The sequence below is a fragment of the Calypte anna genome, chromosome 1 (assembly GCF_003957555.1).
Source record: "Calypte anna isolate BGI_N300 chromosome 1, bCalAnn1_v1.p, whole genome shotgun sequence".
In the NCBI taxonomy this organism is placed as follows: domain Eukaryota; kingdom Metazoa; phylum Chordata; class Aves; order Apodiformes; family Trochilidae; genus Calypte; species Calypte anna.
In genome coordinates, this window is record NC_044244.1 from 9,769,382 (window position 1) to 9,794,292 (window position 24,911).

Genomic DNA, 24,911 nt, shown 5'->3' on the forward strand with positions numbered 1-24,911 from the left:
AAATGTTTCTTCACTAAAATATAAAGTATAGACTGTGTATAGCTGGTCATTACATACTTAGGTGACATACACAGGCAGTGGGCTAGGCTAATATTGTGTAACAGTTTAGCTCAGGACATATTCCATGAAAGTCACTGGCATTTAATCAGCCTAGGATTGGCATGAGAGAGTGAGAAACTTTCAAGTACTATGAACAGCACAGGTATGATACTGGTGAGTGCAGAAAAGTTAGGATCAAAGCATTTAGCTGACTGAGCAACTAAAATGCTGCAAATGATCTGTGAAGGTGGGAAGTCTGTCTGCTGAGCAACCTTGAGCTCAGACTCTTCAACTTTTACCCTATTATTTACTGTATCAGCACTTTTATCCTACACTACCAATGATCTTTAACTCCCCAGGTTTTCACTGGTCTAAAGCACTGTACTATGTTTACTTTATGAAATAAAGTACTGCTTACTTAAAGTTGCTCATAAAAATGTAAGGAATCCTTTTCAGCACAATCCTGTTGGAATTTAGGTCATTTGTCCTCAGAAATATATCCCAACCATGTAATTTTTTTTTCTCTCCTAGCTGGTTTCTGTACTGATGTCAGTGTGTGGCTTTTCTTCTTTGAAGTTGCAATTAGATTGTGAAATGGAAAGTGAGATATCTGAAGAACTTGGAAGTGCAAAATTTGTATAATAGTACATGTTAGAAGTAAAAGCGAAGTCAACAATTTGATGATAATTTAGGTAGCTATAACTTCATAAACTTAAATTTGACCCCAAGGATTTAGTATAGATTAGTTCAACAAGATAATGTTTTGTGCTGAGTCAAGGTAGGTTGAATATATATTGATTCCTAGGATAGGGTCACCTTCAACAATTCAGTGTGCATACATTTGTATAAATGCACATATATGCACATGTATATAAATGTATCTCTATACCTATATATATTATAATCTACTTATAATTCTACACACATTTGGGGAAAAAACCCTCAGTTCTGAATGAAGTGCTACATCTAGGTCTACAGGATTCTCCATTATTCAAAATATCACCTTTGTTTCATGAGCTTTTATAATCTGGAAAATAAGTTGGTATGACTGCAATGGATAACAAAAAAAGATGAGACCTGTGTTTCATGCTGGCTCTCATACAGAAACATAGTTAATCCTGTTAAAATCATAGAATTCCCTTGGGTTGGAATGGACTGTAAAGATCATCTAATTCCAAACCACTGCATGGAAATGAACACCTTCCACTAGACCAGACTGTTCAAGGCCCCATCCAATCTGGCTTTGAACACTTCCAGGGAGGGAGCAGCCACAACCTCTGTGGGCAACCTGTGCCAGTGTCTCACCACCCTCACAGGAAATAATTTTTTTCTAATTTCTAAACTAAATCTCCACTCTCCAAGTTTTAAACAATTTCCCCTTGTCCTTGCTAAACACCCTTGTCATTCAGTTTTCAAATTGACTTTTACATGTTCTAATGTATAATTTTTTTTATTTATTTAGATACACTTACAATAATGTAATTATTAGTTATTTCATTGGCAATTTCTTTTGAATCTTAAAGGAAAAGGAGAATTCTGATCTGATCCTTTAGATATTGCAAACAGGACCTGCTTAAGTAGTCTAGGAATTTTATGCTGTCTACTTAAAAAATTGTTTTGTCTACTATGTAAAAAAATCTAAAGTAAATATCCTTCTGCAGCTGGGACCTCTGAAAAAAGCAACAGGATGAGAAATTTTCTAATGGGAGTTACAGAAGGATCAGCCACTTACGTAAAACTTTTGCAGTCAGTGGAAAGCATTAACCATTTTGAAGGTACTACTCATCCAACCTATTTTAGAGATCTATTTCCAAATAAGACAAACTACATTATAGAAGAGCAATTGCCCTCCTTTTGCTGTAGAAGGAGTCTTGACATCTAACTCAGATGCAGACATCAGAGTTCAGGTAGATGGGTCCTAGCAGCAGGCTCTACCTCCAACAGATGTTAGGTGACAGTCACCATAAAATTGTTTTTTTTTTATATGCATCAAAAAGTAACTTTCATGCACATCTAACTTCATTTGACAAAAATGCTAATTTGACTTGGTCTGCAGTTCTAAAATGGCTGCTGAGCTCAACAGCAAGTGTAATTACCATTTGGAGTGTTAAGTTCCATAATTATCTTGAACTAACAAGAAGCACAAGATGTCAATTCAATTTTATATATTTGTTAGAAAAGTTTCAAATTAGGAAATTTTAAAAAAAGAAACGAGGGAAATCTGGGGTTAAAATTTTACTCAAGTATGACAGCCATCTTGAAATCAGGTGTACAATAGGATAACACAGATCAGGTTTTTTCCATTGAAGATGAAAACCAAAGCAAGTCACAAATCTGAGTTAAGGATCAATTTTGTGCATCTTTAGTTAACAAATACTATTTCTGTTTTCATTGCATTTATATGAGCTAATCCTTTCAGTTCTCCAAATTAAATGTTGCTAATCAGTTTGGGTTTTTTGTTTTGTTTTTTTTTCTTTCCACAAGACAACAGCAATTCTGCCAGGTTTAGTGACCAATGTTAAGTTTCTCATTTATTTCTACTTGAGGAATGCCCTACACTATTCCTCCCTTATCTCCACCTTTCACTCAGAAGACTAAAAAAAACCACAAACCCATGTTGTAGAAATGGTATAGAAAGCCTGCAGAATTCTTTGATGAATTCAGTGACTGACACAAATCTCATTAGAAAGGGGAGAGCTAGAAACAGTCATGATTCCCACTGTACCTGGAGCTACTGATTGTCTCAACCGGGTTAGTCTCTCAGAAGCAGTGGTACCTTGTATTGAAAGAATTTCACCCTCAAAACACACTAGCAGATAGCAGTCCCCCTTGTTGACCTGAGGGCAACCATGGCAAGAAACCCTGAGTTTTCTAAAGAGACCATATACACTTTTCTGTGAATTCTGTACTTCTCTGGAGATGTTGTCTCTATCCCTTTGTACTTCACTGTAGTTCACTGCAAAAAAGAACACAGACTCATAAGCTCTGTTATAATATTGGGAAAAAGCATCAGGAAACACAAATCAAAGTAAAACAATGATTAGTAGCTTCCTCCTTTTTTACACACAATCACTGGTATCCATCACAACTAGATCACGGGGTATATAAAAGATAATAACTGTCTCAGATTTATGCATGTCTTGTGTAATTTTAGCATTAGGGCTTGAGAGATGCATGGAAATACTTTAACAGTTAAAACAAGTTTTCTGTCTTATGTTTCACTGTTTTGTTCTGGGTTCCTAACTCATCAGTATTTAAATGTTTAGTTTAATTGTTAATAGAAGAAAGACAAGGATTGTAGTAGGTTGCCTTCACCAGGTCAGAAGGTGGAAGATGAAGAACTCTGGGAACTGTTAGAGGAACAAAGATGAAACTGGAAAGAAAGGACAAAGCTGATGTGGGAACTACTCAAAGGATATTAAATAATCCTCATAATCTCTATCATGTGCCTGTTTGGAAGCACTGACCCTAGAACCTTGGGAAGTGAGCAGATTACAAGGAAATGAAACATATATCTGTCAGAAAAAAGAGTGAGGAAAAGCCTAAATTTCATTGTTTAGACTTTCCTAGGGAATGACAACTTGAACTCCTTGAACTCTGAGCAGCTCCATGTGGACTGTCACACATGGGCTCACAGCCTGTGCCACAACTCTTATATGCAGCTGGCAAAAAATGATCAAGGCTGTTACAAAACCACCTTGATTTCAGCATAACAGCTGGGCAAACCTCCCTTCTGAGAAATTACTAGCTGTCTTTATATAAACTTAATATTCAGATGAACATTCATGAACATTCCCAGCAGTAGTAGCCCTTTGGGAGTCACAACCAGCCTTCTGTTTATATAAAGAGCAAGCCCAACATACATGGCAAATCAGAAAGATGTATGCATTTGATATCTCCAGTGCCCTGCAGAAAAACTAAGCAATGAAGAACAGTCAAGAATGAGCTTACATTCCTGCTGCAGCACTGGTGATTTCTGTCTCCTGCAGCAACACACACAAATAAACAACTGGACTTGCTTTCATGCAGGAGTGCTGACTTGTTGATATCACCACAGCTATGTTTAAAGCTCTTTTCCTGAGGCAGATTTTCTTTATTGTTGACAGTAAAAATGATGGTCTGTGAAAAGAGATTTTTGTTGGTTTTCAAACAGTTGGGAAATAATGCAGATACCACAAAGCAGTTTCAATATTCTTTAGCCTTCTTTAAAATGAATAAAACTAAAAACCTTCAGTTGATGCCCAAAGCAATTTAAAAAAAATGGGAGTGATGGTGTTAGAGACAATGTCCCTTTCCAACAAAGCAATTGATTTTTACATGCCCTCATCTCAAAATGTGTGCTCCCATTCTGTTCAACAGAGGTTCTTTAAAGCACTCTTCAAGTCAGATTTTCTCTGTGAAAGTCACTAGTATGATGACAGCAACAACCTTTCTTTAAACAATATTAATTTGGAAAATGGCTTTGTGATCACTGATGCTGTATAAAGGGCTGCAAAAGTAACCATGTAGGAAGCAACAAATAGGAAGGGATTATTCCCTTCCAGTGAGTACTTGTAAGGCCACATACTGAACATTGTATATGGTATGGGGGCTCTGTAGATGAGGTGACTCCAGCAGGGTGACAGTAATATGTTTAAGGGATGGTGAATGCGGGATTTGACTGGAGACCTCCAACAGTCCATTCCTTTCTGAATTATTTTACCAGTCTGCAATTGCTTCATAAAGAGCACTTTGTCATAAACCATCATTGTTGCTCAAAAATGCTAGGGAAACTGTGTGGGAAGAAATAAGCAGGAGTGTGAAGAGAGCTCTTTCATTGCCAGTGCCTGTTTATGCCATTTTAAGATGAGTAAGAATCAGTGATTAGTTACTGGTAATGATGTTTTTTTGGAGCTAGACAGGTGCTAAAGATGTCATTATTTTCTTTAAGGGGACATCTCGCCATTAAGTTTAAAGTAGCAGTCTGCTGCTACTATTTATTAAACACTCCATAGTGCTTTCCATAACCTCTGAGTTGGCCAGATTCCTCCAGGTAATTATTTTCTATTGCTTGCAGTTTCCTGCTTCAACTTCCCACAGATAACATTTTCTTTTTCTACCCTACAAATATCAGCAAGACCTGGCATATCTCATTGCAGACTCTGTAAATAAAGGGTTATTTTAAAAAAATATCCTCTCTAGATAACAGAATATAAACCAGATTTCCTTTGCCTTTTCTTTGTCTGAGCAGTAGAATGATGGGTTTATAGGGAAAGCATTAAGGAATACTCGGCAACAGCATTTGTAGGTCCCAATGGCACAAGTTCTGTCTTTGAAAGTAGAGGAGTTAATTCTCTCATTACCAGGGTCTTGTTTTCACAGCGTAACAAACAGCTTTCACAATCAGAAAGCCCACTGCTCAGCAGGGTAGCAGACTTGCTTTATGTCTTGAAGCATTCTTGATAAAAAGTCTTCCTTTGCTGCAGCTTATATGTCACATGGAGAAAGGAAAGAAATTCAGCATGGAGCTTGAAAGCTCCTTATTATGTTTTCTCTTTGTGCTTCTCTCAGATAGGTCAGAAAAATAATGAAGATTGCCAATAAACATTCAGTTGCAGTTACTGGCTGGAGCTGTAGTTGCTTGACTCTTCTGATTAGAAGGCCTGCTTATAATTACTTATAATTCTGTGCAAATAAAATGAATGTGAACATACAATACAGACCACTGAAAAACATCGGTGTGCAAAGAATACTGTATCCTCTCCAACATGACTCAGAACTAAAAAAGAAAACAGAATTACATGATTATTTTTTGCTGCTGGGTTGGGAATTTTTGGGCAGCTTTGTTTTTTGCTCTCTTTAAGCCTCAGTCCTTGTAAAGTGAAAATAATGATACCGTCTTCTTAAAATTTTGTCTTTTGCTAATTACCCATGGGACTGTTAGTAAGGAAAGCAAAACTTAATTTTAAATTGAACAGTCTGCAAGTAATTGAGAGAATTTGTAACAAAGGATCTGAGATACAAATTTTGATTATTTTGAATGAAGTCATGACTATTAATTGGCAGCATGATGGGCACCTCAGTCTTCATTCTTGTTAAAGTATAGGATGGTATCTGTTATTCAAATTAATTACATTATTTAAATTTTATTTCAAAGTTTGAAGTTAAGGGCCTTTCACATGTTAATTAGATGTCTTGCAAACCATTTCAGATTCAAGTTTCAGTCTCTCACATCCTTGGTTCTGCATCATGGATTGAAATGGCTGCATTATTTCCTCTGGTCAAATTGTACCAGGAAGGAGGAATGCAAATGATGAAAGGAGTTAAAACAGAGTTTACCTGAGTTATGTTATACTTGTCCTCAGATTTCAGAGCTGATGATAGTAAAATTTATATATTTGACTGGTAAACAAAGCTTCTCCCTTGTTGGAAATGCTACCAATAGAGGGATCTGGTGGATACACTGAGAGGAAGATGAATATATCAGCACTTACAGACTTGCTGGTCAGCACTGAATCCCCAAAGCTTTGCTTGTGAAACCCCATGTGAGGGGACACCTCTGGTATACTTGGCCATAAGAGGGTAAAATTATGTGAAACATAGAATTTGGCCTTCAGGTTCTTCAGACTCGCAGCTATATCTTTCACAATGATAAGAACTTTGTAGAAATAATTAGAACTACCACCACATTCAGTAAGTGCAGAGTCTTAGTATCTTTGAGTATAAATATGTGGTATTTTCTAAATCAGATGGGCAGCTTGACAGTGCTCTCAGAGCAAATGAAAGACAATTTTATATGATGAATCCACATAGTTGGAATTTTACACAGATTAGTTAAGATCCATTCATATTCATTACTACTGAAAAAGTTGCCTCATAGACTTTTAGGAAAATAGAATTTCTTTCCAGAGGCAGTTTATAATCTGAATGTATTTTTGGTAACCTTGGTTGTTAATATTACTGAGATAATCTGTATCTATACTTCAATATTTTCAATTTAATATTTCTACTTTTATGCTTATTTTCTCAGTGATTAGTTACTTGTCTTGGTAACTCAATGAGCAGTTGTTCAAGTCATTAAATAATGTCAAATACTAATGAGAGCTACTATCTGGTCCAGATCCTCTGGAGTTTTTTTCTGTCTTCAAACATTTAATATTCAGCATACACATTAAGCAGTCAGACTTCTTTCTGATATTTTTCACAGCTGTTGATGTTTTTTTCTGACTGAGTGCAGAAAAATTAAGAGACTTGTTTTCTGTAAGAAATTAGAGTCTGTTTTTCCTCATGGATTCAGACACAATTTGTTGTGCATCAGGTTGTGCACAAATAAAACTGAAAACTTATGCTAGAAACAGTAGTCTCACATGATAATTTAAAATTCTTCACAAGGTTTTTGGCAGTGATACCAAGAGTGCCATGTGGCATGGTAACTTCTTGTGGCATGGCACTAGCTCAGCAAGTTATTCTTCATGAACACTACCCTAAGTTTCATATTTTTAAGTGGACATACCAGGTGTCTTTAGGGTTTCTAAAACAGCAGCACTGTATATTTTTTGTATATATTCTTTTTGTAATTCAAGACCCTCTTTGTGGTGATTTTTTGAGGCAAGGCATCCTTCAACAGTTAATCTAAATCTGAACTGAAAATCAGATATTTTTCAATCTTCTCTCTTACAGGTTACTCAGGTGCTTCCTGAGTAACTTTCAAATTGAAGAGAATATGTGTTCTGCCTTCCTAAAATCTGTCTTCATTTTTAGTTGAAGGAAAATTTTATACTTTCGGCTTTAAATTGGCTGAAACTGTAGAGAAATTATGTAATTCCTGCAGGTAGTGGAATCATATTTATGGATTATAACTACAAATGAAGTGTTTGTCTGTATTTTATTGCAAATGTATAATGAATATACACAGTAATAATATTTTCCCAGGTCCTGGGACCAGACAAGTTTTAAAATCACATTATGCAAATAATCCATTTTGCACTTCCAGTTTGTGAGATCTTGCAAACCCCTGCTGTGAATTCCAGTATGCACAGTTTTGATTTTTAAACATAAATTATGATCAAGACTTCAGCAGTCACGTTCAAAAAAGCAGTACTAAATCTCAGAGAGTCTTGATAAAATCATGAGTTTTGGCCTCAGTGCATAAAAGGCTGTGAGGAATTAACTCTCAAAACAGTCTCACTGTGGCAAGAGACAGAGAAACAGCCTCATTTCTGTTTCTAGACAGTTTCTTGAAAGTAAATCTACAGGGGCTCTCAGAGCATTCTCTTGCTATGAGATACTCCTTTGTATTAATTATTGAAAACATTGACTATGAGATACAAGTGGCTATGCACTGCCCAGAAGCAAAAAGTTTTTAATGAGATACAAAATGGTTGGGTTTTTTTTTTTCTAGCTACAAATAGATGGTATTTACTTCAATGACTTCAGAAAAATAAGAGGAGTTTCTAAGCCAGACACACATATTTAAATATAAACATATATGTGTTTTCTAATTCACTTTTTCTAGGGCACGTAATTTCAAGTCAACTTTCATCAGACAGATTTCACATTTGCAGGTGGAATTTCTGTCAAATCTAGGTGAAGGCCAACAGATCACAACCTCAAGACCTCTTATTTAGGACAGACCCTCTGCTCCCAAAAAAAGGGTATTGAATACCGCTGTCCTGTGTGGCACCAAGGAGAGGTCTCAGCATCTCAGATATAAGATTTCCAGGAATCAGTCCCTGACTTTTTTTTTACCTTTAAATTCCTCAATAAATACTTTAGGTCTTCATATTGGAAAATTTTCAGTCCTGCACCATGAAACATTTTTTTGCCTTGATTCTTTGCTACCACACACATCAGTTCAACAGTGCAATGCAATAGCAACTTTAGGATATGTTTACTATAACAGAAGAAAACAGTGTTGCGTAAGGTGAAGAGTAATGACACTGTAGAGAGATAAAATGTAAAGTATGTATTTCAATGAAAAGTAGCTACTTTAGTCCATAAAGATTTCCAGTGCAGGTTATAAAAACAGACAAACAGAAAAAAAAAAACCCAACCATACTCTGGGCAGGAGCTGAAAGGTAGATTGATATTTTTCAAAACTGCTAACAACTTTAGGAACCTTCTCCCCGTTTTGTAAGTAATGATTTCAGGCATCAAGCCTCCAGGGACTGTAGAACTCCAAATTCTGCATAGTACTGTCAAATACTCTGCATAACATTTCTATTAAACCTTCCTGATCAAAATTTGGATTAACAAATTTTTTCAGTTTGACTGAGATAATTCCATGTTTAATGATTACATGATTAATGTAAACATGATTAATGTAAAGGACAATTGCTCTGCTGGAAAGATTATGAAGGTAGTTGAATCTCAGTATTAATTACAAGTAGTCATTTTTGTACTAAAATTTTCTAGGTTCTCTACAGCTAACCACAAACACTCCGGTGGTCCTGGAAGATAGATTTGGCTTTCTTTCATATATTAGACATAATGAGCTTTGTTAGAATTATAACAGTTCTTATTATCACATTGAAGAGGCAATTGATCATACTTTTATACTCAGTAGTCTTATTAGCAACAATTATTTCTGTAATATTTCTTATTAAATGATAGAGAAATAACATCTCAACAGTGGGCTGCTACCACTGTACCAGGTAATGTAAGTATGCAAAAGAAAATCTATTAATATAACGGTATTACCTGTTTTCCACATGAACAGTCAGTACAGAAGCATCTGCTCTGGTACCCAAGCTGTGTAGCACAGACGACTGTGCTCACCAGTTTGTAGTTCCAGGGAGGTATGAGCAAGACTTTAAGCATATTTCACTGAAGAGCTTCAGAGCTGCAGTATAAATCTGAGGGGGAATCTGGAAAACATGATGTGAGGAATGAATAGGCAGGATCTTATAAAAAAATTCATTTTCATCTACCAGGATAGTGTACCTATTAGGTTTATAGCACCAAAGATTGCTAACATATTGTGTTAGCTTGATTATGTGTATGGATTTCTTTGTGTATACAAATGTCATCGTCCACCTCCTTCTCAAAGAAATCTTTATGGAATTACATATGCCACCATGTGTTAAGTAATTTTTTATGGGCTATAAATGACTTGGGCAAGCTGTGAAATGAAACAGCTTGTTGCACTGCACTAGCAGTGCAGGCTCAGTGCTTATTGTCTGTGCAGTAAATGTGCCATGAGCCACTCTCTAAACTACCTGGAATGAAAATTCATCATATGTGGTTCTTACACCAGTTATCATATACTCTGTATAATTCCCTGTGCTAGCATGACTTTATGACAAAGGGAACAAACTAAAATACTCTATTACTTGCACTGCTAAGTCAGAAAACATCAGTATTATTTCAGTTTGATTGCTACTTTAAAAATCTTTACTGTGTCTAGTGAAACTAAGCCCATTTACTCCTAAACTCATCACTTCCTCTTGAGCTGTTTTTATGTGTATCTTTCTAATGATCTAAATTCTTAGACCTGCATGTTATTTTATCCATCTAGCTTTGAGACTTGATTTTTTTTTCTTTAATCAGACCGCAAATCCAAAACACTAAAACAAATGAAAAATCACCACCTAAGCAGCTGAAGCAAATAGGGAAGTTCCTAGGTGTTCCTGAAACACAACATGGTCTTTGGTTTTCCTTTAAATGCAGTAGACTGATTCTGCTCACCTACAAATTAGGCAGAAATTACATAAAAAAACTTAATTTTCATGTCACTCTGCTCTCCAAGTGGTCAGCAGGTTTTCTAACAAAGCAATTATTTTTCAGAAATGCAATTTTCAAGTACTTTGGTTCCATTGCTTCCACTTCTAGCTGTTGTTCTCAGGAAATATGTTGCTCTTACAGTATTTTTATAAACAGTCTGGTTGAAGGATGTTTGTTTACGTGCCAAGTATAAAATATGCTGTTCAAAGGATTATTTTCTTCTTCAATCCACAAAAGTAAATAATATACAAAGCCCACTTTGCAATCTAGTTTTTACCCTTCTGATTCTCTACTAGCTAATATTTCTGAGTTATCTTTATAATTATTTGATACCTCTTTCTTGTAACTTTGGGCAAATTTTCTATTATCTCTTGCTACCATACATGGGAGTTATTTCACTAAAGTGTTCCTATTCTTTCCATTATACTTTCATCATATTGTAATAAAAGACAAATAGACTTTAATCCATTTCCTGGGGTTTCTAGTGTTTCAAGCTGAAATGTCTAATTTTATTACATCAGCAGAGAAAAAGAATAAATAAATCTGTTATGATATCCCAATCTTCATTTATATATTCAGACTTAGAAAGTGTAAACTTTTTCATTATTTTGGCACCAAAAGGAAAAGTTGGCTCAGAAGGGATTTTGTCTTTTCAGACTATATTGTCAAACCCTCAAAAAATTGCATAACAAAACTTAAAAAAAAAAAAAAAAAAAAAAAAAAAAAAAAAAAAGATTAAAAATGTATTTGCCATGAGAGACAGGAAGTAGCTTACAATCTGTCAACATTTAAATGAGAACCTAAACAAAATCAAAATCTAGCAAAATCCTCCCTCTTTTTCTATAGGTAATACCCATTTTGTATTCTCATGCTGACATACAAAAATAGCTTGCAGACTCGCTTGTCCTATTTTAACAGAACATTTATTCTATATTACACAAAGATGATCATTTTATTGTGGAAAATACTATGGATATGTCAAACACAGATTTTTAATGCAAGTTGGCAAATTTCTTCTCACTTTGGCTACACATTTTCTCTGTGGCAAAGATGCAATAGAATAAGCTTAAAATAATCTAGGTTTGGGTTTCTCTAAATGTATGACATTAAATACTTTTATTTCTTTTCCCTGTGTGAACCTTTGTCTGTGCAAAAGTCAGGGCGAAGTGTACTTTTCATCATCAGAATTTCAGACATGCTGTGGCAAGCCATCTTTTATGCAGCTGAATCTGCTGCTTCTGATATGTCTTCTTATGTAAGATGCTAAAATTGTGGAGACTGTGAATGTATATTTAGGCACGGACAGTGATCTATGGTGAGGATGAAAGGGAGCAAAGGTGTCTGAAGAGCGTTTTGGCTTCTGAGAACTGGAGCTGCATAGTTACCCCTACCAGATCCAGGCTGCGCCTATCTTTGAAATTGAATAACAGTAGCAAGAATAATTTCAACTGCCATTTTAGCTTTTTGTCATTGAAATTATGAAAAATGTTAGACTTGTAAAATTGCATTTTGATAATTGTGGCCCAGTTTCACCATTTAAAAGCCAGGCTTTTATATCAAAGCTATCACCTTGCTTCACCACTGTCATTGAAAAAAATAAGACAAATAAGACAGACACCTCCCAAGGTCACTTAGCCATCCTAAGATGTAAATTTAAGGAGGTGCTATCTATTTTGACTACAGAGACTAGGGACTTCAAGTGAGAAACCTAAACTTTCTTATGATTATCTCTGTCACCAGTTTATTATTCTAAACCAAAGCTAAATTTTTGGAAATTCCAGTGTTTGAGTATTTTGATAGAATAAACAGCTTTCCCTTTCACAGAAATATAAATAAGTATCAATAAATACAAATAAGAAATATCTTGTAGGATACATCTTGAAGGAAGTACTATGATTTAGTTTTGTAACTCCTGACTTCCCTCACTTTAATTTTATTCTCCCTGTGACTATCATGTCAAATCCAGGTATTCTGTATTCATCAGCATCATTCTCTGTAGTTGTCTCTGATCACCTAAATTGGTTTAATGTGAAATTTACAATTCTCATTATTTTCCCTTCATGTATTCAATTGTACAGTGACAACTCTTACTAAAATATTGCAAAAATCTTTCTGGAGAAATCTCTGATCCCACATACTTTCTTTTAGGTCACTGACATGACCACCTCCTGACAGGAGAGAAATTTTCTCTTCTAATCCATATCCTCTAATCTTATTGCTTCATTAACCTCTTCCTACTGTCTCATTAACCTTTTCCTACAGCCTTTTAGAATGCCACTTATCTGAAATAGAGCCAGTTGAAACTGGATTGGTGCAAGTCTGAGTTTTATTTTTCATATTTGTGCATGTGTGAAGTATTGGCGTCATTTTTCCACAAATCACTTCAGGCCAAGAACTTTTACATATGTCATCAGTTCAGTCAGCACTATCTTGTCTTCTTTTTAAAATTTTCTTTCAAAAGAAATGAATCATATCTCTGTATGAGGTGCACATACACAGGGACCAATAAAAGGAACAATGTTTATATTTTGGGGGGGAAATATTTCCCACCTCAAAATCTCAACAGACAAAAGGAGTTCCCTGTTTTTAAAATACATTTTGCACAACAGTTTATTTTCATCTGAAAATAAGACCTCAAAACATTTTCCTTCAAATGTTCTTTGCCTAATCATACTAAGAATTTTGGGCATATAGGCTAAACTTCTGCATTAGTAAATTCAAACTTTTGTGGGCAGTGAGGCTCCTAGCTGTAAAAATCATAACATAAACCTGTCAACTTGTTCATATGCCTGACCCTTAATGCCAGCCACTCTTATTATCTGTGTTTGTTGAGAGCAACGTTCCTTAATTCTGCTTCTGTTCCTCACTGTAAGGAGACAGGGAGATATAAATGAAAGAACTTTGCTTTTCTCATAATACATGGCCTGCTCACAGCAGTTCACATCTACAGGGTAAGGAGAAGGAAGGGAAAAGAGGGAGCAGTTCCTGGGGTTCATGTCTGCTCCCACTGCAGAGCATCCCTGTATCCCATGGGAACCTGTTTTTCAGGTGTTGAACAGATAGCATTTTCCATCTCAGAGGAGTATGGCTGCCTGCACACAGTGTCCCTACCTACATAAGGTAAGAGAAGGAATAAATTGTAATAACACCTCATGTTTAAGAATACCTTGCCTTCATGTAGGCAGATGAGAGAAGACTTTGAATGCATTGCAGGAACCCTCAACAGTTGAAATACCTCTCACTCTGAGGTTGTCTACTCCGTAGATTGTCCCCTGTCCTGTTGATGGTGCAGAGCAGGATGGGTACCCAGTTGCAAGAGGAGCAACAGATTTCAGAACCTGCACATATTCTGCCTCATCGCTGGAGTTGGGCAGCATAATTATTGAGACAGTTCTATGCCAGTAACCTAACCAATCAACATCTATTTAGACGACTGTGAGACAGGAGGAGGTAGCAGTTAAGACTGTATTAGATGTCTGATTCTTACAGTAGGGAACACAAAGATAAAACTAGCCTATAGAGAAAATTGTGGCAGTTCTCAAGGAGAAAGGTGAATGACAAAGAGAAGGTAATAGAAAACCCTCAAAAGGACAGAAAAATCAGGGCCCATAAACATCGGGAAGCATTGTTTCTAAAGTTCATCCATCATTATTTTACAACAGCCTTGCCAGTAGTTCATATCCCAGTAAGAGGCTGAAAAGTATTATGAAAACAAACAGCTGGTACTTAAAGTAACTTTGGTGATGTTAAATAAAAAACCAAGTACCAAGTACCTTTTACTTTATCTTCAGTTGGACTTGTTTATCTCCTGTACTCAAATGTAAATAATAAATGGATAGTATTTGCAGTAATACTGTATTATTTATTACAAAAAAATTATGTCTGCTTGTTTTCCTGAAGCACAGCTGTCTACTGAAGCATGGTTCTCAAAATTATTTTAAGAGAACCCAACAGAAATATATTTCCTGCTACAACAGCATTCTGTTACACAGAAAATTATTTTTGTGCAAGCTTCATGGATTATGGTGGAAGGAAACAAAACGGTGTCATAGGTCGTCATCAGCCCTTCTAAGTCTTTATGTTTTACCAGATCCAAACAGCTCTTTTTATAACATCTTTAGATGTTATTATCTCCACCTATGAGATTAGCCACAGATGAAGTCTAAGATCCAAGAAAGCTACAAAAGGATGGGATCTTGGGAGAGAACCCATGGTTTAGGGTTTTCTTTAATCGTGTCCTATATTTTAAAGTATTGTATTTCATTTTTTGAATCAAATTCTCAAGAGCCCACCTCATGTTTTTTTAAACTTTATCACATACAACTACAGATTCTAATCTACTAAAGATTACAAATATACCCCAATATTCTGTATTTAAGATTTTGCGTGTTTAAGCAGTAAAGCTACATAGGGACCATTTGAAGTGCTCAGTTCTGAAAAATATGATTTCTCATTACACACTACTAGATATAACTAGCTGCACCAAGTCCAGGTCATTAGATACGTATGAGACGAGCAAGCAATGGTAAAATATATCAAAGACATTCCTGTTCTCTGTCAATGAACACTGCATAGAGCTCTCAGAGATTCATTATTTTAATCTCGGGGTACAAAACCAGATTTCAACCTAAAGAAATTAAATTAGTTCTAGAAAAGAAGTCTTCATTTCTGATCATATGCTTATGATGACACTGTAGTAATCATTGCTCATCTCTCTATCTTATACTGAAAACTTTTTACTTACTCTTTCATAATTATAGATGTAACAGATTCATAGGGAATAATACTGCATGTAACACTCAGAAATGCTTTTAAGAGAAGTTGGCAGGCAAATTTCATTCACTTCAATTTGCTTGTGGGGAACACTTGAAAAATATGACAAGTACCAAATACCAGAAGCCGCAAATGCAAAAATCTATGGAGTTCAGTATTCCAAACATTCCTCAAGAGAACATTTACAGAATTGCTTCATGTAGTATAACTAGCATTTGTGCTGTCATGTAATTTCTCTCCTTGGTTAACTCAGCGCTCTGGGTTCTTTGATTTCCATATTGAATTATCTTTGTTTTTTTCTGGGAATTTTTTTAGCATAAACTAACTTGCTCTTTCTGAGAAAAAACTTAGGTTCTGAAGACAGTTTTCCGGTCTTCTAACAGTGCAGAGGACATGTTTGTTTCACTGTGCACTATACTGACTGCCAGCACTAACACAGCAGGGCCTGCACCACCAAAATCTCCTTTGTTCTCTCTTGCTCTCTGGTTATATACCATCATCATCATGCTGCAATAAGACAACTCTACGTTTTTTTCAATTTCTTTGCACTAAATATCACAAAAAAATTAGGTTTTGTGTTCCTGTCACAGACCAACAAGATGGGAGTCAGACTTAAAACTAATAGCAAAGCAGTCTAGTCTTCTCTTATTCTGCACCAACATTTGGAAACCTGGTAAATGCTGGGATATTATTGTCCATGTTCCACCCTCCTACCCCCTTCCTATTTTATTTCTAATCCCACTACCCCCAGTAGTATTCTAATGCCCTCTGTCACTCTTCTGGAACTGAAGGAGCCTATACTAAATTATACAGAATCATGGAACAGAGTGTTTGTTTATATATTTTCTTAATGCTGTTTTCTGCCATGTGGCATCCATACAGCAAATTACTGTAGAAGATGCTCATCAGGTAGCAGCAGTGAGGCACCTCATATTCAAATTGCCATATTCAACCTACTCACACTTGGTCCATTTATGTGAATAGACATAGTTAATCTCAAAAGATGGTTTTTGAATACGTGTGTAAATCAGTTCAGAAATTTCCATTTAGACTTTTGAACTGAATGAAATTCCTCTTATTACCAAGTGAGATTTACCTACTTGTTAATGATGAATTAGCCTTGATAACACAGATCAATGGCAGACACCTATTTACTATTGTCTTGGGTAATTTTATTTGACAATAGACATCTGATCAAAAAGGAATGGGAAAACAGTCCTTAGTTAACAATCCCTGGAAGTTGACAACAGTGCAGATGACACATCCTGTGATTTACCATAGCACTAATTTAAGACTAACAGCAGAACTAATTAACCTTTCCCAGTGTGGAGTGTGACTGTTCTCCAAAAACAAGAATATCACGATAGTCAGTTTAAACCCCTTGACTTCTCAAATACCTTGCAGCAACTTAGTTAATTAAGCTTCCCCTTTTAATTGTCAATGGATTTTCAATAAATCTGGTGCCCTAAAAAGATCTGCATTGTCATGTAAAAATCCCCTGATGTATTTAATCATAGCTATATATTTTTAATAATTGATTAATTGCTGTTAATATGTTCCTAAAATGAATATGATGCTGCTGTGCATGCCCGTGGTTCTCTTGTGGTAGGTACATCAGTAAGTGCACATTTAATATATATGTAACCTATAAAATATCACACAAATTCAGCTTAAAATTTCTTTTCCCTTTCAATATTTACTTTATTGTATGTTCACAGAAAGCAATTCTACCCTTCTCCAGGCTTGTTTCCCAGACAAAATTAGAAAATAGTATTTTACTATATGCTTCTTTGCCACTGTGATAATCATGGTTTGCACATTTCACCTGAAATAAATCTTTCTTGAGGCAAAAAGAAATATTCAACTTATAAATTATTTCCCAGTGTTTTAGAAAGCTGTAGTTTTACTTCTCTAGAAAGGTATGCAGTGTCTCTTCCACTGCATTTACTTTCTTCCAAGTTGCATTATATCATTTGTTTATCATGATCCAATGGCTAGCAAAATACCCAGACATTTCCATTTACACATCACTTTGTGATTGATGGTTTCTAAACTTAAGAAGAAAAGCTTATGACTGGGCACTGTATTTTGACCAATGCAGTCCTCAGGATTGTCCAATCCTATGACACACTGAGCAACTTAATTTGTGTTGTGTCAGTCAAAGAACATACGTGTCCAGCTCAGTCTGCTATGATCTCTCTGAACGTCTCCCTTCATCAGTATATCTCTTTTTCTAAATGTATTTCCATTAAAAAATCAACTCCAAGCTGTTCTTACACCCCTGTCAAAGGAAATATGTATTGAACATACATGAGGAAGAGGGGAAAAAGCCAGACAATTAAAAAGTAGGAATCTCTTCTGAGTCTTCTAAAATCTGCTAGGTTTTGAAGCTGTGATTCATTTAGTGCAATGTTTCATAAGGATGGTGTTAAGGCTTTTTCACTGCATACTGTGGAACAGATGAAAATCAGTATGGAAGCATCTTCCATTTGTTCATTCAAGCAACACATTATCCTTATACTCCAGACTAAAAATTATAAGCTGTCCTGAAAGAAAAATAAGGACAATGCCCCCCCACCCCCAAACTAAAACCAAAAATCAAACCAGAAAACTCTACTTCTTTCCAAGTTAGAAAGATACACTCAGTTTTCTTTTCCATTAATGAGGGTTGCTTTTTCTGCTTTTCCAGGTAAAACACAGGTTATGGGTGAAATCAAGATTGCATTAAAGAAGGAAATGAAGACAGATGGAGAACAACTGATAGTAGAAATCCTTCAGTGCAGAAATATCACATACAAATTTAAATCTCCAGATCATCTACCAGGTATCACAAAAAGAATAGCTTCATGATACTTTGAAAGCATTAATTAGGTTGTATCAGAAGTCATTTAATATCACCACTAAAATGGGAAAGAAAATTGCTTCTTAATCAGAATGACATATTCTATAGGACTTTTTTGAAGTGCTTTTTTTTTCTCCTATGAGCAAGTTTAATGAAAATAAAATCATTTTGTAGAAGTGAATGAACTCTCAGAAGTTAATCCTCCTTTAATTTACTTTTTATTGTAAAAAAATTAGTCCTTTTTAACAAAAATTATAACTCCCTAAATTTTTAAAGAACAATTGTATCTAGTGAAAAATTATATTTAAGTGACACAGCATTTAAAAAATAAAAACTCGTTCTGGTAATGATATTTTCATACATGCATACAGAAAGACATCAAGGTGTTTGTTCTTTTAATGATAGCATTGTAAACACAAAGTAATTACCTTAGATTTAGCGGGGTCATTCCATTTCTACATTATGTGAATGTGAACAGAATGTGGCTCTGTAAAGTACCACACTCTTTCTTCACACTTCCCCTCTGTTGAAATCATTATCAACGATGATTATTTAAAAGCTTCTGTGTTTAACTCGTTCAACTGTTCTTCCCCCAGACCTGTATGTGAAGCTGTACGTTGTCAATATCTCTACCCAAAAGAGAGTAATTAAGAAGAAAACCAGGGTATGCAGGCACGACCGAGAGCCTTCATTCAATGAAACATTTAGATTTAGCTTGAGTCCTGCTGGGCATTCTCTTCAGGTAATTCTGCATTTTATTAAAACCTAATTTTGGATGTTGTCCATGCTGTGCTATGGGCATTTGAGATCAGTCTTCAAATTACAAAGGAAATAACACAACCTCTTAAAGATGGACATATGTGTGTGGAGGACATTCTAAAAGAGAGTTTAATCCATCCCCTCATACTGAGGGAGGGTATTTTTAGACCAGGCCCCAAAGTTTTAAGCTTAAGCTGTTCTTAAAATCCCCTAGAGAAGTAAGTTATGCGTGTTTTCCAAAAGCACTTTTCTGGAAATCTAGAAAGTTCATTGTAATAGCTAACTTAACTTTGCCATATTTTAAAATTATCTTTTAAAATCCTCACAAAGCACAGTTCTCTCATTTCTTTTTCATTAAAAAAAAAATCTTTGCACACTGAAAGGTTACTGTCCTGTCTCTCTGTTTTTCCAGGATAAGTAAACAAAACTTCTTTGTCATGTCCTGTTATTTTTTCATATATTTTTTCATTCTCTTCAGTTCAACTGCTCAAGAAGCTGTGGTGCAGAGTTAGGCGGAATAGTCATGATCTCAGGCATTTCAGAATCATGGATTATAACATGTGTCCATTTGTAAAGCAGTATTACAGTAAAGCAGATGACAGTATTTTTGGTCTGTGACACATCAAATGATCTGTGATTCAGGGAATGGTCCCTGTCCTATGTTTCAGTTGCTTAGACACATTTGATCATTTGGCCAGATGTGCTTTTTTGTACAGGTAGAATTCACTTTACCTGCCTTCATTTGCTTTCACATGAGTAGGAAAATAATAAAATACAGATAATCAGGATTCCTCTAGGCAGTAGAAAGAAATGGACAATTCCAGGAGTATCTACATGCTAATCTTACAAGTAGGAGGCATTGTTGAGCATAACAGCATCTACTTGATGTACCTTTAAATCTGGAAGACCAATTTATAATTTTGCTAACTAAAGTTAGACTGGATTATCTAACTGCCTGCATTAGGCTTATTGAATTTATCATTAAAATAAAAGCCAAAGGGCTCCAGATAAAAGTATCAAGGATGGAAGCAGTGGAAAATTTCCATTACAATTTTTTTTAATCACAAAAAACTGTGATAAAGGAAAACATTTTGCCAGCTTTCAGACAGGCACTTGCCGTCAGCCCCTGGCAGCTTGCTCACTCACTCCTCTAATTTCCCTGTTCCTTGGCAACCCACCTGGGACCCTTCTGCAAAGCACTGAGATCTTGGCTCCTCTTCCTTGTTCCACAGCTGGCTCCTGGCTGACTGGCTTGCTGCAATTAGAAATACATAATGTCTTATGTGAGGGTAATCAGAAAAACCCAGAAGAATTTTTTTCACAGATGTTCTGGTTTGGCTTTCCTGCTATTGGACTGTCCATTTCTCAAGAAACACTGAACCAAGTGACCTAGAAGCCACTGGCAGTTCGGCCAGTCTGCCTTTTTTACACAAGGATGAGCTTTCTGAGTGAAACAGGGTTCCCTAATAGCTCAGTGCCTAAGAGTCACTTGATCTTCCATCACCAAAGCTGTTGAGTGACAGGCATGTTGGTGTCTAAACTTTCCAGGTACATACTTTACTGATACCAAGCTTGACCAGAGAACTGGTCAAAGTTCTGGATGAACTTTTTCCTAGGAATTTCATTGAGGAAAACTATTGCAAATTTCTTGCCTCCCCTTTAAAGAAAAATTAAATTTCCATTGTACAGTAAAGTTTACTTTTTTCTCAAATCAAAATGGAAAAAATCTTTAAAAATCTTTAAAGTTCTTGGTTACTGGAAGCTCTAGTTCTTCTATCTTTCTGTTACATCTCTATTGCTATATGGGTTCTTCTAGCCTCTCAGTGGACTATGAGGTCCTTGAGTCCTACTGGTCTTCTGTTAACCTAGATCTGCGAAACCGAGCAGTAAAATAGTCTATTTTTGCTCCTGCTGTTTCACACACAGGTTGACAGCCTCCTACTGTTACCAGTTGCCTCCTTTGCTCATTGCCAGAGATGTATTCAGTGACTGTGAATATTTTAAACCTGCTGCTAATCCTGTCTTGGAACTGCAGTTTTTCATGAGTTCTTTTTCTTTTTGGAACACTTATGGATTTTTGTTTGTTTGTTTGTTTGTTTTTAAAGAGGCTTGCTAATCCAGTTACTCAATAATTAAGTAATCTGACCATGTAACTTCAATCCACCCCTAAAGTATATATATTTTATCAAATATATTTTTCCCAGAAGCTCATAGATTGAAATAATTCAGAGAAGATTATTGCTTGCATGACATGAGCCTGCTTATCTGGAAAACTCATGCCTGTATGATACATCAAGGAGAATCTTGAACACCCAGCCTGAGTAGCTCACATAAGTGCTGGGGGCTGTTCTTTGCCCTTCCCACTCTCTATAAAATGAGATGCAATACTGTGTGCCCTCCAGCAATGGCAGAGTAGGAGTAAGATTTCAGATGAATTCTATATTTTAGGTTAGACAACCACATGATGAGGTCAGAAGCCAGAACACACTAAGTCTGCTTGGATTTACAGCCTACATGCAGAGTTCCCTTCGACTCACATGCCCTTAAAAAGAGCTGATACTTTCGTTATATAAAGCTTCATCCTGTAACTTAAAACTTGACCTTGTGCTTGTTTTTGATAACCAGCAGGTGAACAAACTGCTCACTGAAGTTCAAGGTTGTCATCTAGTTGCTATATCCCATGATGATAAAATAGAAGAAAGGGAAGGTTCAGTTTTCACAGGGAAAAACTGTTCTTTTCTGTTGGAAATAAGCCTCTATATGAAGGGTTAGGGTCAGTGTTTCTTTTCTCCTCTGGAGGTACCGAAACAGAGTTCAACATTTCCTAATCTTTTATGCCTGCCAACAAATGCCATACAATGCACAATGATAATTCTGTTTTATTGTTATTATTTTCCCAGATTCTGCTTGTCTCCAATGGAGGGAAGTTTATGAAAAAGACATTGATTGGGGAAGCTTATATCTGGCTTGACAAAGTGGATCTAAGGAAAAGAATAGTAAACTGGCACAAACTCTTGGTCAGCTCCACACAAGCGCACTGAGCAGAGCTGTCTGCTTAGGGCACACAACCTGCAGAGTCTGCTATAAACAGCACCACTCCAAGACTATAGTTTGATATTATTGTGTTTAGCTAGTCTTTCAGAATACAAAGTAGAAAAGAGCAGTCTCTGGGCTACATAGCACACTTGAAGGAGGGCTAGTACACTTGTTTTGCTGCAAGACAGCAAAGTCAAAGAAAACCTGGGCCCAGAAGTAAAGCGAGGCTGTTTGAAGTGAAGACTGATGGATTACAAGGGCTCCGTGTTGTTGGACTCTTTGTGAAGAGAGTAACTGTGAAGGAAAGAACGAAGGCTGGAAGGCAGGTTCAGAGTTTGGCTGCAGCTGGAGGTAGTCTGATGGAAAGAGCAGTCTGGGTTTCTGTGCAACCAGAAGGAGATCATTTTATGCAAAAGCACTTAGGGTGATTGACTTTCCAAATCTCACTTTTCAGAAGTGCAAAACTTTTTTGTCTGCACCTTAGGTTGTCTGATAATTTGCTGTAGTGAGATTATGCCACTTGACACAAACTTCAAAGAGTTTGCAAGAGTGGTAATATTATTTTACATTACTTTTTTTCCTTCTTATTCCTCCAGAAACTATCCTGTGGTGAATCAGATATGATTGTTTCATTTGTTTCTATGTGTTAATGAATATAAACACTGTCCTAGAATGTAATGGATAAAACCAATATGGTTTATAATTTGGGGTGTGTTTTTAAGAGAAAGGACAGGATGTGAACTGCACTACATCAGGAAATAAAAACACTGTTTCACTGTCAGTGACACTGTACTTTACCCTACCCTTTGAATCAGCAATGTAAAAAAAGTTTGGAAGTGACAAGACTTACTCTGACTGACACAATTATTTCAACTAGTCCATCTATTATTCAGTAACAAGTTTTATTCTGAAACGCTAAGGAGATGATGAATTCTAGGCTGTTTTGGCACTTTGGAGAAGTAGATCCACCGTGCTACCACCAGCCAGCTCGGTGTAGGATTCTCTATCAACACCAATGACACACTTGAAATCTAAGTGGAAGAGATAGCAGGGCAGTTCCTGCCTGGATGCTATTACATTAGAGAGAATTAAGAATATCCTCCTGTTATCATAGGTGAATGCCTGAGTATAATCCACTCAACAGCATGGCTTCTCAGTTAGCAAAGAAGTGAATAGGAAGGTAACTTGCAATATTTAAGACTGTGTAAGCACTTCCATGCTTGAAGTACCACTTTCAGGGGTGTGAAACTGAGTGGTTAACTCACTTGCTAAGAAACTACAGCCTGGGATAGTTTTGGCTGGTTGTGTTTTGCCTGGTGCCAGTTTTGGAGAAGGGAAAGACTTCTCTCCCATTCCTAAAAGTATAGCACTTTCTTTAAAAAGCAAGAATCAATATGGTACCAACTCCCTTGTTACTCAGAAGTAATTTAATTTTCCAAAGCTTGATTAGAAAAGAGTTTCCCTTGAAATATTACCTCATGACCTTTACATATTTACAAAGAAAATAACCTAACTTCTGTACTTCAAACATTTATTTTTCTTGTCCATTGAGAACTTTTCACAAATGGTTTAATGTATGTCTCCTTGTACTTTCTGAATATATGTAGTACAGTGCCACAGGTTGCACAAGACCAATGGAACATATTCTGGAAATAATATATGCTTTTAAAAAAATGAAAAATAAGTCTCAGCTTACTCAGAAGCTGGAATTACAGTTAAAATCTACACCATTTAATTTGGTGAGACTTCCCACATACAGTTTTCAATTTATCTTTGTCGAGTTAATATAAGTCTGGAAAAGGAACATGAGAAAAACATAGAAGATATTCATAACATACACAACAAGGAAACTCCTGTTAAATTATTGATAATCTTCTGGTAGCCTGCTTAACTTGCAAGCAGAGAAATCTTACCAAAATCTATTTAGCTATTTAAAAATACAACATCACTGACAGTGGGAGTAGGATGTCTGCTTTAATGTTGAATTTTATGCTTTCACCAGTGTATGTATACCTCTCATACATTTTAAAAGCAATCCTCTGCAGTTATTGTAAACATCCTGTATGTTTTGTTGTTGTGTATGTTTTTATAAGAAGATAAATACTTCAAAGAAAAAATTCCCAATCAAACCAAAAAATCTTGTGTGGATATATTTGACATTTATGTTGCTCTTTTGATGGTTTATTTTACATTGATGGCTACTGTGTGTTTCTTATTTGGTGAAAAAAAAAAGTTCCAGTTTCAATTACTGTGTGAAGTACAAACCATAAGGTGTGCAATTTTGTGCAAACTGCTGGTGATTTTGTTCTTGTTGAGATTTGTTATAAAGACAGCAAGTCATGCTGGTAGTTGCTATGGAGATTTCCAGCAGGAGCAAGCACTATCTGCCTGCCTTACAGAGAAGCCTGTAATCATCACTTGAAATTGAATTAGTGGACAGACATGCTTTGCTCTCACACACATACCAACGTGGCAAAGAATTTTATAAAAGGGTTGTGTTGGGTGGTGTTGCTGCAGCTGTATGGAACAGCTCCCTTTGTGGGGTAATCAGCTGGTGGCAACTGGTTTAATGGAAACATCTGTGATTCTCTGAGCACCCACAAAATGCTTCTGCAGGTTGATCAGGCTCCCATCATGAAACACAAAGAGCAGAGTTTGTCAGGAGGGAGGCCTTGGTCAGCTCCAGCAAGGACACGGCTGCTTTGGGTCACCCAGGATGGGCCAGTGACAGACCTGGGCCCATGCATTCTCTCTTTTCAGA

At 36.1% G+C, this 24,911-nt stretch overlaps 1 protein-coding gene across 1 annotated transcript in view; it reads left to right on the forward strand.

Moving 5' to 3' along the window:
* The window catches only part of PCLO (piccolo presynaptic cytomatrix protein), a 281,990-nt gene extending 259,835 nt beyond the window's left edge, over positions 1 to 22,155 (forward strand). The window contains exons 23-25 of the mRNA XM_030467444.1: positions 18,203 to 18,337; positions 18,952 to 19,097; positions 22,015 to 22,155. Coding sequence (XP_030323304.1) covers positions 18,203 to 18,337; positions 18,952 to 19,097; positions 22,015 to 22,155 — 422 coding nt within the window. The remainder of the gene's footprint in view (positions 1 to 18,202; positions 18,338 to 18,951; positions 19,098 to 22,014) is intronic.
* The last annotated feature ends 2,756 nt before the right edge of the window (positions 22,156 to 24,911 follow it).